Below are 14,980 nucleotides of genomic sequence, written 5' to 3'. Positions count from 1 at the left end.
AAAATATTCCCTTGTGAGTACAGCTGGGGCAACAAAAAGAGTTTCTAAATCTCAAAGAAAATGGACTTTTCCTTATAGAAGTAAGGCACACAACGCATTAGGCAATTTTAATCTCAAGTTAAGTAGGTGTGAAAACTTTGCATTTCACCACATATAAACGCATGCATGTCTTTCAGTACAGTCATGCTTATTGATCACCAAGTGATCTGGTAATACACCAGGAGTGCTGGGCTTTAATCTGTTCTGAAGTGCACCAGACAGAAACAGGCTCACATCCCAGCACACTGTTTACAAAACAGACGGAGGTGGAGGTAATGTAAACTTACTTTGCCCCATGTCAGGCTCGATCCTCAGACATGGGATATAGGAGAGGATTCGAGCTACGTCCTCCCTGTGTCCTTGTGTGACTGGCACTGAATACCACAGCTCCTCCTGGGCTGGGCCTGGGCAGGTAATTCTGTGTCTGCCGAACCAGCAGCGCTGCTACTCAGTAACTTTTTTTGCCAGTGTTTCAGAATGTGGAACTGGAGAGAGAAAACTTCTAACTGCGGTGCTAAGTGCCTGTGTGCGCGTAGAAGGATAGGGTGGAGCAGACTGTCACTCAGCTGTATTTAATTAACATAGTATTTTATATAATGTATTTATTTTTTGCGTAATTAGGTGATTAAGCAAAATGCTTGCTAGTAACATCTATTCCATAACCCAGCACTATGGAGAGTTGAACAGGCACCTTTGCAGGTAATTAATCTCCTTGCCCTGCTTATTTTGCTAGTTGGCACTTGCTTAAATCCCTGTAAAACCACACCCAGCAGTGCTGTGCATTATCCCTCTGCTGTCTATTCCTACATATGGTCAAAATCAACTTACCTTCCGGGTTGCTGACATCAGCAAAATGTGCTCTTGGCAAACTACAGTATCCTCCTAGTAACCCTTTGTTTGGTTGGTGTTGTTACAAGAGTATTCCTCTGACAGCAGCAAACAGCATCTAAACAGTGCTGGCCCCCACGCTTGGGTTACAATGTAGGATACTGCCACAATATCACATTCTACCCGTTAAAACAACCCTTCTTATCATTAACTCCATACAATTTGGGCAGAAGAAAAAAGAGTCAAAAGAAAGATAATTCTGTGCTTCCTGTGAGGACCTGATGTTTGGATGCACATCAGTTGGAATTTTCAGGGTATCTCTATGCTGACAGTAAGTGGTCTGCTCTCAGCAGTCTGTGATGCAACCTTACACATGGCTGTCACTGCAGATAAACATTTTTTTTTCCTTAGAGTATGGATTAGGGTTGTCTAAAAAACTTCATAACATTACTTTACTAGTAGTTAGTCTGTAATATTTTCTGCTTCTGCTCTTTGCTGTTTGGCCATCAGCATCAAACAGAACATCTGCTCTCTCCTCGTATTTGTAGCTATTGAAGAAAATGAATTGAGTGCCACACGTTGGAAAGCGTGGCATCAAAATCATTCCCCCCACCGGTTGAGTAGCATGTCTGTAAGGTAGATGTTTACATTGTTGCACTAAGAAACAAGATTATATTAAAAATACATGTGAAGCACCAGAAAAGTTGCCAACATGTCTTTTCACTTCCTGCTACATTGTTTTCCCAGTTTTCCTATTGCTAAACAGAACCTGCAGTAACAGCTGAAAGGATTTCAAAGACAACAAGTTTTTTGTTGTTTTTTTTTTTCTCCTCACCGACAACAGCATTTTCACAACTATAAACAGAGATTGCCTTTTACTGTGGAAAGAGCGCACAGGAATGAAGGTGAATATTTCTATTTTTGAAGTCTAGAGCACTTTTGTTAAAAAGAAAAGCAAACAGCCTCTTGCCTGATCCTGCTTGAGGGCATTAGCTTAATAAAAAGCATGCAAGAGCACAGGCAGCCAGCTACAAGTGCAGAGCAGTCTCACACACAGGCTTCCTACCATCTAAAGCCTGCCTAAAGCCGAAGTCAGCTGCCCCAGCAGGGCCACTACAATACACAAGCACTCCTCTCAGGTTAAGGTTAGCAACTGCAACTCCAAGACAACTCAAAAAGTTCTGTTTGTTCAGTGCTCAGGATCTGGTTTCCCCCCCTCGGTCTCCTCCTCACACGTTCTCCAGGACATGCCTGTAGTTACAGAGCGAGTTTAACATAATCCCTGCCCTTTAGAGTTCAGCATAAAGGGCGTTTTCCTAACTCACGTACTGGCAAATATAATAATAATAAGAAGAAGAAAAAAAAAGTGTGAGGAGGAAATGCATTTTAAGTATTTTATTTTTCTTAAATATAATAGAACCTTCTAGATTTTTTTTTTTTCCAGAAACAGAAACATTAAAAAAATTATACTTTATTACAAATGGTAAACTCAGAGTGCTAAAAAAAAGCCTCTTATTTACAAACAATACTGGGCAGTACCCAAATGAACAACATAAAAATAACTTACAAAGTCATGAAGTAGTTTATTGACATTAATCAACTTTCATAAAATAAAATAAAAAAGGATATGTACATACACCATTTACTTGAAGGCAGGCAGAACAGTTCTTGTTTGTTTATCAGCCTCCCGCAAACCTCCCTCCCGCCTTTTTTTTTTTTCTTAAGGAATACTACATAAAGCAATCTACAGTTTCTATTGCAGTTTAACCTTTAATACTGAATGATCATCGAATGTTAGGTCCATGCAGGTCTTGGTCAATGTTAAACGAAGATCTGACGCCTCATCAGAGCAGGAACAGCACTCCTCGGAGCGGTGCTGGCTGCTTCACCAACTCAAGCTGAAGGCTCGCCAGTCTTTCCACACATGCGCTTTGCAGCACGCAGGCAGGACTTGCAGCCTCTCAGCTTTTACCGTGAGCTTTACGCGGCCGCCGCTTTTGGTTTGTTGTTTAGTTATACCACAACATCACAGTTCCTATTTAAGTCAGTCTCTTCAAAACGTTTGCAACTGTTGTGTTAGCATTAGCTGGCACCCGCTGTTGACATGGTTCATGACCTTCTGCTTAAGCTGTGCAACCTGTTCTCTGAGCATGTTGGCAGTGGATGCCAGCTCTGAGTTCTGGGCTTTCAAAGTTTTCACTTTTTCTTCCAACCTGGCAATCCTTTCCAACTTCCTTTTCCGGCATTTGGACGCCGCAATTCTGTTTCTCATGCGTTTTCTCTCGGCTTTGATTCTCTCCTGCGACTCCATGTCAATAGGGGACAGGGGAGGGGTTTCCCCCGGCATTTCAGGTACAGTCTGAGGCTCTTCTTTCAGAGCCTGAAGCCTGGGATGCTGCACGGGCATCTGGGGGTTTATGTGATGCTGCGGCGCGTAGCCCATGCCGTTGGCGTTGTAGTTGGGTGCGGAGTTGAGCGCGTTGGGGTTGAAGTTGCTGAGATTAGCGTACACCGGGGGCTCGCTGTGCAAACTCGTGTTGAAGCTGCCGCCGCCGGCCATGGAGGACACAGGTGCCATGCCACCGCTGACAGGTTGGGCGGCCGAGGTGACGCTGGGCAGCGTGTTCTGGTTGTGCAGTTCCGCCAGCGCTCTCACGAAGCCTTCGGCGAAGCCCTCTTGCTCGTCGGTAACGTTCTTGGGGCAGAGGAACTGCGTCGGGGTCGGCGTGGTGGTGATTAACCCGTTGCTGGACTGGATGATGAGCCGCTCCAGCTCTGGGGAGGCCAACTTCAGCAGCCCCACGTCGGGGGAGGTGAGGATGTCGGCGTTCTTGTTCCTCAGGTGCGGCTTCAGGCTGCTGGCCGGGTCGGACAGGTTCAGCGTCATGCTCTGCTTCAGCACCTTGGCGTTATTATATCCATAGCCGCCGCTCTCCGGCGGCGCGAAGCTGGCGTTCAGGGCATCCTCGTAGAAAGTAGGCTCCATCTTTGCACTCATAGAACAGAGCCCGCGGAGTGGTGCCGGGAGCCGCGGCAGCGCGCTGGAGCGTCCCGGCCGCCGCCCCACAGCGCTCCCGGCCGCGCGGGTTGGGGTGAGGAGCGCGCGGAGCCTTACTTCTAGCCGGGACGCCGCCGCTCCTCCCGGCGCGGGCCGGGCCCGCCGGGCCTCGCCGCGCTTCCCGGGCCGCCTCGCCTCGCCGCGCTGCGCCGCCGGGCCGGGCCGCTCGGGCCGCTCCTGCCGCCGCCGCCGCGAGTACTTCCCGGCTCCGCGCTGCCGCTCGGCCCTGCCCGCTCCAGCGGCTGACTCAGTCGCGCTGCCGCCCGCCCGCCCCGCGCTCTGAGCCCGCTCGCGGCGTGCAGCCCTTCACTTATCAGCGACCGGGAGCCCGCTAAAAATAGCCCATGATGTCACCCCGCGGGCTCCCCATTGGCTGCCGCCGCCTCTCCCGGGGGAGGCGGGCCGCTGGCCCGGCCCGGTGCATAGCAGCCGGTCGCCATGGCCACCCCACCCCTAGAAGCTTCTCAGCGCCGGCGCGGGGCCTTGTGGGATGAGGTAATGCTGGCGGCGGCCCGGGGCATTGTGGGCTGACGTATTGTTTTTGAATATCTGGTTACCGCGTCCCGAGCTCGAGCGGGGTTGGCCGCCACCGGCGCCTCCTCACGGTCCGCGTACCGCCCGCCCGCCGCCGTGCCGGGCTGCAGCACTGCCGCCCCGCGCCGCGTCCCCCGCCCTCGCATTGCATTGCATCGCGTTGCGTTGCATCGCGTCGCGTCGCGTTGCGTTGCCGCACGGGGCCGAGGTGCGACGTGCGGGGGAGGACGGGCCGCGCTCCTCCGTTCGACGGCGCAGTTCTGCCCGCCGCCCCTCCCGTCCCGCCTCCCGGTGGTACGACCCTGGAGGTGGCGCTCCGGGGAGCCCTCACGTGATTTCCCCTCCTCGCCGCCGCCGCCGCTTCCAGGCAGGGCCGGGGGGAGTTGCGGCGCTCCGGGGCGGGAGCGCAGCGCTGTGGGGCCGCCCCCGCACCGCAGAGGGGCCCAGCGCCGGGCGGGCGTGCCCGGGGTGGCGGCGGCTCCACCTCGCCTCCTCCCGTCCCGGGGAGCCCCGGCGGGCGAGGAGGGGCCGCCCTGTTCCCTTCAGCCCCGGCTTCCCCCAGCCGCCGCGGTGAACGGCGCGTCCGTTCCCAGGGTCGGGAGCTCCCCGGAGTAACGGGAGAAAGCTGACGGGAAGAGAGCCGGGCTCGGGATGGGTTTCCCTACAGTCATCTTTAAACTCGGGACGGTTTCCCGGTTGCAGAGCGCTGTGCTGGTGTTAGTGCGTGAGCGCAGCTTGGCATGGGGGGGAACGGCGGGAGATGGAGGGATCCGGTCGGGGAAGGAGGTCTGTGCTGCTGCAGAGCTGCGGGGCGCACCTCCGGACCGCAACGACTCGCAGCTCAGCTGGTAGAGCTGCCCGCGGGGTGCCGCCGGGACGGGAACCCGGGGCAACAAGTCCTGCTGCTGGCTGCCGGGTTCCATCGCTCTGTATGATGTGCCAAGCTGACAAGCTTAAGTCTTGGTTTAAAAATGCGCTTTAAAATTCTCCGGTGCTATTTTTTTCTAGACGTAATAACATAATTACCTGTTACAGCATGGGAAACAACAATGAAATAAACAACAACAAAAAAAGCTGTGAATTAAAAGTGAATGTCTGAATGCACTGATAGAAGTTACTATTCCCTTTTCTATAGAATCTCCTCCCTCTCCCTCCGCTGTGCCCACCTGACTTCAGTCATTGTATTCATTTCACCCATGTGTGCTGGAATCACACAGCCAATCCACGCACCCCTGCAGGTTTGTGCTAGCAGTCTGTGGTGTACAGTTTGCCCACGAATGTGGGACTTGGTGTGTGCTGCAGGTGTGTGCACAGCCTTCACGTAGGCAATGAGCACCTCTGTGCGGGTAATTCAAGCTGCCCGGCTGCCTCTGTAGCTTCAGCAGAGGTTATTGCATGTGTGTAGGGAAGTCTCTGAAAGTCATCAGTTTTAGAAGCAGTTTCCTAGCTCTGTCCTAAGCTTTACATAAAAGATAGATAGAGGCCAGAGCCTGACTCCTGCCACAGGACACCGAGCAAAGCTGGCAGATGGCAGGTTCAGAATGAACGAGAGAAATTGCTTTGCAGAACTGTCGGGCTGTGGAACACCTTGGCAAGAGGGTGCTGTGCAGATGGAAGGGTTTTAAAGTGATTAGATGAAGTCACAGGAGAGAAATCTTTCAAGGGCTATTGAGTGCAGTGAATCTCTGGCTCTGGAAATCCCAAAGCTGCAAATGGCTTGTGTCTGGGAGAGCATCCCAGGGCAAAACTCCTGTGTGCGTGCCTTGGTTTTGTGTGCCTTAGGACTGCAGAGTGTCTCATCGGGCCTGATGGGGCTGTCCTGATGTTCCTGCTGTGCCCACACTCCCACTTAGACAGTCTGTAAATGATCCGGCTCTGTTGTGTCACATACCATTTTGATCCATGTAAAGGGCTTGTCTGTGCAAAGAAGAAATTCTGGAGAAAGGCAAGACGTGAATTTTAAACGTTTTGTTGTCTGGAGGTTTTTATTTTAAAATGATTTTTAAACTAAAAGGCTTTTATGTGTGTGGCTTTTGTTACGTAGGAAACCATTGCAAGTCTTTTGCTTTAGTCAGTTTTCTGTATAAACAAATAACCCCGACAAAGGATGTTCCAATTAACTGTTGACATATTTAATTTGTCAAAGTGTTGTCCTTTTGTTTCCTCTGCACATCTGTTTTGTCCTAGAAAGCCGCAACCATTCTGCATATCAAGGAGCTTGGTCAGTGTAGCTCTAACCACTCCAGCCTGGTTAAGTGGGCCCTTACAGCCTGTCCACATCATCCCCACCTGTATGGGTGCAGAATTTTCATTGGCCTCAGTGAGTGCTGGATCGGGCTGGAGATATTCACTCCAAGTCATTTCATTTCTTCGGTCTTTTTTTATCCCCAGCCCATTTTAGTTTTACTTCCTTCCTTTTACAAAGGTGCAGTTTAGGACTAGACATTCCAGTTTGCCAGAGACGTGTTGCTACTGAGGCCCATAGCTATAGGGGACACCCATCAGTCCACTCATTATGTTAATTACTACTCGCTTAAAGGTTACCTGGTAATAGACAGCCAGCTTGCCCATAAAGGTTGCGCGTAGCAGGAGAGCTCTGAAACCCAAGACCAACGCTCTTTGCTGCTCTGGGGGGATTTCAGCCTTCTGATCCCAACAGGGAACGAGTGCCAGGCGGGTGCTTGGCCATGGGCAGGGATCTCGGCTCAGCTCTCAGCACAGCGCCCAGCTCCCACCTGAGTCATTGAGCGCTGCTCCCCGTGCGTGCAGCGACAGTGATCCTCCATGGCCGTCAGCCGAGGGGCTGGAAGCTTGGGGCTGTGCTCTGGTCTATTAAACAGGGCTTTACTTGAGGGCTTTCTCCTCTTTCCTGATGTCCTTAAGCAAATACTCCTTTAGTAGAATGAAAATACTTAGCGGCCCATCTATAAACCATGGCCGTTTACATGTCCCAGTAAACTAAACCCGTGGGTAGGGACTGGAAATTAGCTGCATATCTCTGTTGTTGTGAGAGGCAGATGCTCTGACCAGCATAATGCAGGTTTTGATTTATAAAGTTCTCTAATCAATCAATATGAGATTGACTGAGGCAATCAGATAATCTGAATAATTAAATGGCTTTTCAAAGACAAATTAAAATTTCTTATACGTACTCCATCCATCTGCACTATATTTGGCGTCCAGGAATAAACAAGTTGGTTGGTTTGTTGCAGGCCTGTATCCCAGGTACTTTTTGCTTATGTCTGGATTATTAGAAAAAAGAAATAGTAGGTTTTTACTGTTTCTGTATTGGAAACAGCACTGACAGAAGGAAACTGCTGGCTTGTGTGCAGAATAAATATATATATTTTAAGCTTAGATATATTACGACAAGGAGTTTCTGCATTATCCTTATAAATGCTCTCCTTCATTTATTTGCTTTTTGACCCCCTTCGTGCTTTCCAACATGATACCTGCTTCACCTCTGCATGAGGTAAGGCTGAGAATCCATGGACCTTCTCCAGCAGCTTCTTTTTATGATGAACTGCTACAGAGCGCGTCTGCCCTGCTGAGGGAGGGGAGAGTTGGAATGGGCAGAAGGAGCAAATGTACTTCTTTTGTGTTCTGTATCAGAGCATGGTGAAAGAGGCCAGGGGTGCGAGGGCACAGGGAGCAGAGTTTCCTTGGGGTAAGTGGAAGTAAAAATCATTCACAGCAGTTCCTCAAGGTGTGTTCTCAGGGCCGGTTCAAATCCACCTCAGCCTGCAGTGCAAGAGGTGTGGCAGAGCCGCCACATCGTCCACCCCCGGCTTCCGGCCCCACGGCCGCTCCTTCTGCTCTTTGCCCTCAGCAGGGCTCACGTGGCCTCGTGGGGATCCAGGAACTGCGTCTGGCTGAGAGCTGAACTTAAAAAATCATCTCTGAGGGTCCAAGGGAGAGGTGTGAATGTGCAGGAGGTCTCTGAGCTCGATGTGAAGAACCCTGAAACCAGATCTGTAAGACAAGGCGGAACACTTGGTCCTGAGCTAGCATTTGTCCATGAACAGGGTTCCTCGGAACTACAAGCACTTGTAAATGAATATCGTGTCCATCTCCTCCACCCTCAATTAGTCATCGCATAACCAAGCTACATGCGTTTAGTCCTTTTCATCTTTCTTCTTGTCAAGCCCTTTAGCCTGTCCCCCTCACCTACTCATCCCACCAATCATTTTAATTAATCTGTGAATTTCTTTGAAACTACTACTTTGTGGAATGGAGGAAAATGAGTAGGTTACAGAGACAAGATTGTGAATGATGGAGGTGGGGCAAAGTTAGGAGACTTTGCAAGACCTGTTGGGTTACCTCTGGGGCATGACAGCAAAGCTGGATGTAAACAGAGTATAGAAGTGAAGGAGGAACCACTAAAAACAGTTGTTGGGTTTTCTTTTTCCATTTTATTATGAGTACTGCTGGAGCATTTCAAACCTTGGGTGTTTTATGTGCAGCAAAAAAGGAGTGAAAGATGTAATATGATTGTCTCTAAAGTGGAGAGGATGACCTTCTATTTAGTTATTCCGTTTTTTCCATTCCTTGCTAGCTTTATAGAGGCTTTGAGTTATCCCTGCAGTTACTCAAAAGTATATTTTCAAATCCTTAATGAACTGTTTTTTGTTATTCAAACAGCTGTATTTATTTGCATAATTTTTGATGAAAAACCTGGGTGAATAGAAGCAAGCTACATTGTTTAGAGGTGAAGAGATCCCAGGGTATTGCTCCCCTTGGAATTTTAGGGCTTTACAAATCAAAGTGTCATGCTGTTAATGCCTCTATGTCATTATTCCTATCCCACAGCATATCCAGTGTTCTGAGAAACAGAGAATTGGGCAAAGTTCCTATGCTTTGGATCTTATACTTCAACAATCCCCAACACACAACCAAGGCTGGCAGAAAGGCATCTGATCAACAGTGGGAGCCCAGAGAGTGAAGTGAGTTTGAAGGTAAGCTGTACAGGAGGCACTGGAGGACATGTGGCATATGGGAAGCAGAAGGCAGTGCTCGGTTGTGGCTAGCAGTATGAAAAAAAAATTAACATACAAATAGAAGCATACTAATGCTGAGTGCTGGAGAGGGAGATGAGCACCTTTGAAAAGATATTTACTGTGTTTGAGGACAAAGATCCCAACAGAAGTGTGCATTTTTTCAGATACAACCAAGGCACGATTTCACTGTGCAGAAATGAAATGAGCTTTCTGGCATTTTGGTATTTTGATAAATCTTTATTAAAGTAAGCAGGAACAACAAAATGCATTGAGTTATGTTGCCAGTTGTGACCAAATACCTCAGAATAACCGGATTTAACTGTTGGGAGCCATCAATAAAATAGTTTACTTTTGATTAGTGTCTCAGAATGGATACGAAATGCCTGGCTTTTTAATTAATAAGCAATCTGGCATCTCGTCAAAGTTGACACCTCACTCTGTCTTAGCAGCTGTTGGAACAGTAGGCTGCTGGCAACCTGGGATAAAGGAGTGCTTGCAACAGGAGAAGGAAAGGAAGCAAGTCAGCATGACACCAAAAATGCCTTGTATAGAGCACCACAGAGCATAGGAATTTCCAATGAGAAATCAAGCTCCCCTTCCCTCAGCTACGGGTTCAGACTTGCATGGACAGTGAGTTTCTGTTGCTGAGTATCACCAGTGGTTGGTGGCTGACAGATGTAAGGACTCCTGTGTGAATTTGAGTGATGTTTCTGGTTCTGACAATGGTAGCAATAAACAGAGAAAGCATTGAACAGTGAAAGTAGGTCCTGCAGGTTGCTTCTTCCCAGGGATTATAGTGGCAGAGCCTGTGGGGAAGTTTACCGAGTGCCTGCTCATGTCATTCAAATGGAAACATTCCCTCTGGATGACAGTCATTTGAGTTGGAGTCATGGTGTGGGAGCAGAGAGGGTTGCCAAACAGCTAAGGCAGGCACTGTAGGGAGGAAAGGGCACAGAGGAGGAAAGGCAGGACAATAAGCAGAGTTAAAGACTTCAGCTGTGGGGAAGACGCTGCTAAACTGCTACTCTTCCTCAGTCCTGTCTGATGAAAAGTAAGCAGGCAGATCTCTGAGCACAGCTGATGTGTCACACAGTCCCCACTGTGCTGGCTGCTCCCACTTGAAGTGGAAATGTCCTGGTCTTGTCCACTGCACTTCTCAGGGCTTCTACAGGAGGAGGATCAGGCCACTTGAAACCCTGAAAATTGCACTTACTGCCTCTTTTCTTCAGTAAAAAATCACGTGCAGTCACTGACACTGCAGTATTTGTACCTTCCCTCGTTTCAGAGACGAGGCACTGATGGAAAATTCTGCCCAGGTAGTACTGATCCTTACCTGTGTTCATTTTACTTACAGTGGCTTCAGGAGCACAGCTCACATATGTGCTAGAGGAAATACTGCATGAACAGCAGGCAGTGCATTTGGCAGACACGTTGGTCAGCTCGCAGGATTGTTTACACAGTCTGTTGAGAACATATGAAACATATAAAAAGCCATAATATTTGAATATATTAGAAACAAGCTCATGAGATCAAGGAAAATTTTGAGGATAAAAGGGCAACAATAAAGCAAAGGCCTGAGGGCTGTGATGGCTGCTAATTGAAATTCAGCTGGTTTTTTGGCTGTTGTTTTTTTTCCAGAGAACATAACTAGAAAGACATTCCAAAAAGGACTGCATGGTATTTAGAGGTCTGGGTACCAGCTGTAATGTGCACATACTTGCAGAGGCTTCAGTTCTGCCAAGGCTGTGGACTCAGGTGAGTCACATGAGAGAGGTTAAGCACACATATTGTAGGAGCTAATGGTACAAAGTAGCCTTATTCTATATCAGCATGTTTGGTGCTGATTTCTTCCAGCCACTGCGTTCCTTACAGTCAGTGTAGGAAAAGATGTGTGGCTGGCAAATCTGCAAGCCCAGGCAAAGATGTTCTGGGTGTGGATGCTTACAACCTATTGCCAAGTGCTTCAAATAGGCATTTATGTCAAAGATCTGAGGTCAATTCAATGATAGCCAATTTCAGCCTCGGATGATTTTACAAATATTAATAAGAACAGTAGTGTATTTCACATTTATGTTCTTGGCCTGCAAAACACCTACCTAAGCCTGTACCATTAGTGGTTGGGAATATACATTCAATTCAAGGCAACCAAAAGAATTTACAAGGTGAAGCAAAAATATGTTCACCTCTTTAATGTCACCTCACAAGTATAATGAGAAGTAATTTTATTTTCTGTGTGGAGAAAAAGCAGGAGAAATGAGTAAACTCAAGTGGGATACAACCACAACCTCCCCTGCTTCTGCCTCCCCACTGAATGACCTTAAGTTACTTTTGCATTTCTCTGGCTTGCTTTGCTTGCTTGTAAAACAGTCATAACTGAAGTTGTAGTAAAGCGTGAAGATCCCCTTTCTGTGGGGAAAAAAAATGCTATGCAAGTGGCATGATCTACTTTTCTTTCTGAAAATGCAGTAAGGAAATAGGTACAGATAAGGGATGGAATTTCATCTGGAAGATTACCTAGGATTAATTTATTGGTATAAAATATTTGTTAGTGGTCCTGTTTGCTCTTAGGATATCAACTATTGACATTTTTATTAATTCATCAGCCTTGTAATGCATTTAGAACGTGTAGAGCACATCCTGGCACTGAGATTTATGCCATTTTCACTCTCTGACACTTTGCCCAAATATCTTCCTGCAGTTGCTGTGGACTTTTTTTTGTTGCTGTTGGGGGAAGCTGGAGAGGGAAAGCAGAGGAGGGGAAAGGTGTTAATGTATTTTTTCCCCCCCACCCTCAGAAGTTCTGACGATGATTTGGAGTTGTTACTGTCAAAAATCTGGGTAGGGGAAAGCAATACTTTTCAGTTTCCCAGTATGGGGAAGCTGGGGCACGGTGCTCAACACCTTCCCAAAATCACACAGACCGTTTCTTTGGATACAAAGTTTTGATACTTAGTCCAAAACATTGACAAGAAGATACCACGTGAAACACAGGAACTCTTCTGCATTTCACACCCCTTGGGGAAGAGAGTGAATGCATCAGCCACTCCCTGCTCGCATGAAAGGGCATTGCTGCAAAGGTGAGGCTTACAGTCCCCCTGGACACTCCGCCCAGCAAATCTGCCCCTAAGCTTTCTTGCAAGCTTTTACATAGATCTATGTTTTAAATTGCACAGCAACAATTTTTAGGAAAACCAAGGAGCAGATGTAAATCAGCACAATTTACCGTGTTGTTAGCTCCTAAGTGCTTTTGGCCTGCACTGCTGACAAAAGAGGCAGTCCTGCCCTCTTCCTGCTCCCACGCTGTCCCCTCCCTTGCTCTGACACAACCATGAGGTGAAGCGTTTTGGGAAATGCATCCAGTTCAAATCTTATCCCAGCAAAAAGCCTGAATGGCCAGGGAAGGAGGAATTTCCTTCTTTTCAGAGTGTCACCAGCATACGCTGGATTAAAATCCTTGTAGAACCACTGCCTTAGTGCAATTCCCTGGGCTGTGAGAGCCAGGAGCTTCTCTAGTCTGTCCCAGCAGCTCTTGGCTAAAGGAGAATTGTGCTGCATCTGGAAGCTCAGTCAAGCTGCTTTCAAAACCTTTCACTCACACGTGGTCCGCAGTTGGTTCTTAGAGCACCTTTGCTATAGGCAGTAGCGCTCCACGAGCCTGTCAACATTGTAGTCAAACAAAGGCTCGTCTCAAGACTTTGTGTTGTGTAAATAAACCTTGTGCCTAGCAGGGTGTCACTGAGTTAATGTAAAGCCTGAAGAGGGGAGGGCGTGGGAGCAGCATGCCAGTGTTAACTTTTCTGCTCAGGATTGCAACAGGATTGCAACAGCCCAGCCTATCTGAGCTGCCGCACGTACTGTAAACATGTCTGTGCACTTGAATTTGATATGGGCGGTGATAGAGCAGTATACCTTTCTGGGAAGTGCTAATGGGCAGCAAGCTTTCATTTTAAGGAAATTCTGCATAAGCAATAGCAGTTTTCTTGCTAGAGTGCTGATTCTGTCCATGAGGTCCACAGAAACAGATAAACAAAGGCAATATATGTGGCAGCATTCACCAGCAGGTTGAAGTCTCAGGGTAAGAAGGAGAAATGCAGAAAATCCCATAAACATCAGTAGTTATGCTTTTGAATCTGTGGTAGCTTTGAGTACTTTTTGTGCTTCTCACAGATCAGGAACCGGGGGACAATTGACAGCAATAACCACAGTGGTAAAAATACACAATTGTTTTTTTGAACCAAACAGCGCTTCATATGCAAAGCTGCCTATGTAAGTGTGCCCAGGGTGCTTTTTGAGGCCTCATGGGAAGTTTTGCAAAGAGTTGGCTACCTTTTATAAACTTTTATCAACCAGAAGCTTTTCTGATAGTTTCAGAATCCTCTGTTGCTTTTTCTAGGCTTACTTTTTCTTTCCCCCCCCCCCCTCACAAAGGGTGATACAAACTGTAAGAAAAGTTTCAGGAGAGCCTCCTGTCCCCCCATTCCTTTTTCTCATCCTTCCCCCTCCCCCAAACACTGGGAGCTCTCAAAAAATATTTTAGTATCCTGGAGATTAAAGGCAGTGTCTTTAATTTGTATTTGTCTTGTAATAGCTCTGATTGTCACTGCCTCGTCCTTCCCTTTGCTGGGAGTACATTTGAATGCTCCTGCTATGTTATTTGTGCACTTGCTGTCAGGTTCAGTAAGCAGTTTCTTAGCAGGGCACCTTCCCACATAAAGATGTCTCCAGTTCTTGTCTTACCTCTCTCTTCCTCCATGTGCAAGGTCTCGACAGCACAGAGCAACAGAGCTGAGTGTCAGGGTGTCAGTAACTCCTAGCTGATAAATGGAAATTAACTCCAGAACCTCACAGATCCACTGGCAGCTGCATACAGGGCACTTTATACATGTTCCAGTTATGCAGGTTTTGCATGGTGCCTATTTTAAGTTTAGGCATTTTGTTATTGTTGGACCTGTTAAAGTTCAGAACTGTAGCACGCCAGTGAACCTCGTAGGTAATACTGAAAATGTTGTGGTAATCTGCTTAAGGATTATCTGTTTAAATAGGAGTATCGACAAAGAATTGAAGGTACACGTTAATCACAATAATTGCTCCAAAGACAAAATGGTGAGCAGCTGGCTAGAAGCTAGAAATGTAGCTAGTTTTATACCATAGATCCTAAATGGTACTGCTGGTGGAATCCTGTGTTTAGTCAGTGAGTGACAACCCCCCCTTTGAGGCGTAGCACCGAGGATTTCCCCTTCCTGAATGGGTAAAGGTGAGTAAAATTTCCCAGAGCATAAAAGCATGTTACAGAAGTGGCCAGATTTTCAGTTTTGAATTAGAAGAGATACTTTCATTTTCAGTATCTCCATTAGTGCTGCTTTTTGCAAGACCAGGAGCGTGAACTCCTGTATCTGAGCCAAAATTCCAACCTAAGCAGAATGTACTCATCTAAAGTTCCCTTTTGGTTTCATTTGGACAAGATATTCTTTGGTGTAGAGTTGCTGTGTACTGTTTCAGCAGTTGCTGTGTTGGGAGCTTGGGA

General features: G+C 47.5%; 2 protein-coding genes and 1 long non-coding RNA gene across 4 annotated transcripts in view; 1 reads left to right on the top strand and 2 right to left on the bottom strand.

The window, feature by feature from the left end:
* Nucleotides 1-14,980, top strand: part of FGGY (FGGY carbohydrate kinase domain containing) — a 281,239-nt gene that overhangs the window by 19,318 nt on the left and 246,941 nt on the right. The window contains exon 2 of one of the 2 annotated variants that reach the window (XM_052666250.1): nt 9,269-9,414. The gene's annotated coding sequence lies outside the window, so the exon portion shown is untranslated. Of the gene's footprint in view, nt 1-9,268; nt 9,415-14,980 lie in introns of those variants that run through there. The other variant, XM_052666253.1, reaches the window with a different exon arrangement.
* Nucleotides 2,248-4,033, bottom strand: JUN (Jun proto-oncogene, AP-1 transcription factor subunit). Its single transcript, XM_052666287.1, has one exon. It carries the CDS (start codon nt 3,863-3,865, stop codon nt 2,921-2,923), a length of 945 nt encoding a protein of 314 aa, XP_052522247.1. The 5' UTR covers nt 3,866-4,033; the 3' UTR covers nt 2,248-2,920.
* Nucleotides 9,662-14,704, bottom strand: LOC128072456 (uncharacterized). Its single transcript, XR_008202260.1, has 3 exons — nt 14,194-14,704; nt 10,790-10,917; nt 9,662-10,621 (listed from the first exon to the last, which is right to left on the bottom strand). It is a non-coding gene; the product is annotated as an uncharacterized LOC128072456 (long non-coding RNA).

This window comes from Tympanuchus pallidicinctus, unplaced genomic scaffold, assembly GCF_026119805.1.
Source record: "Tympanuchus pallidicinctus isolate F22 unplaced genomic scaffold, pur_lepc_1.0 scaffold7, whole genome shotgun sequence".
Taxonomy (NCBI): Eukaryota; Metazoa; Chordata; class Aves; order Galliformes; family Phasianidae; genus Tympanuchus; species Tympanuchus pallidicinctus.
This window is presented reverse-complemented; position numbering and strand designations above follow the sequence as displayed.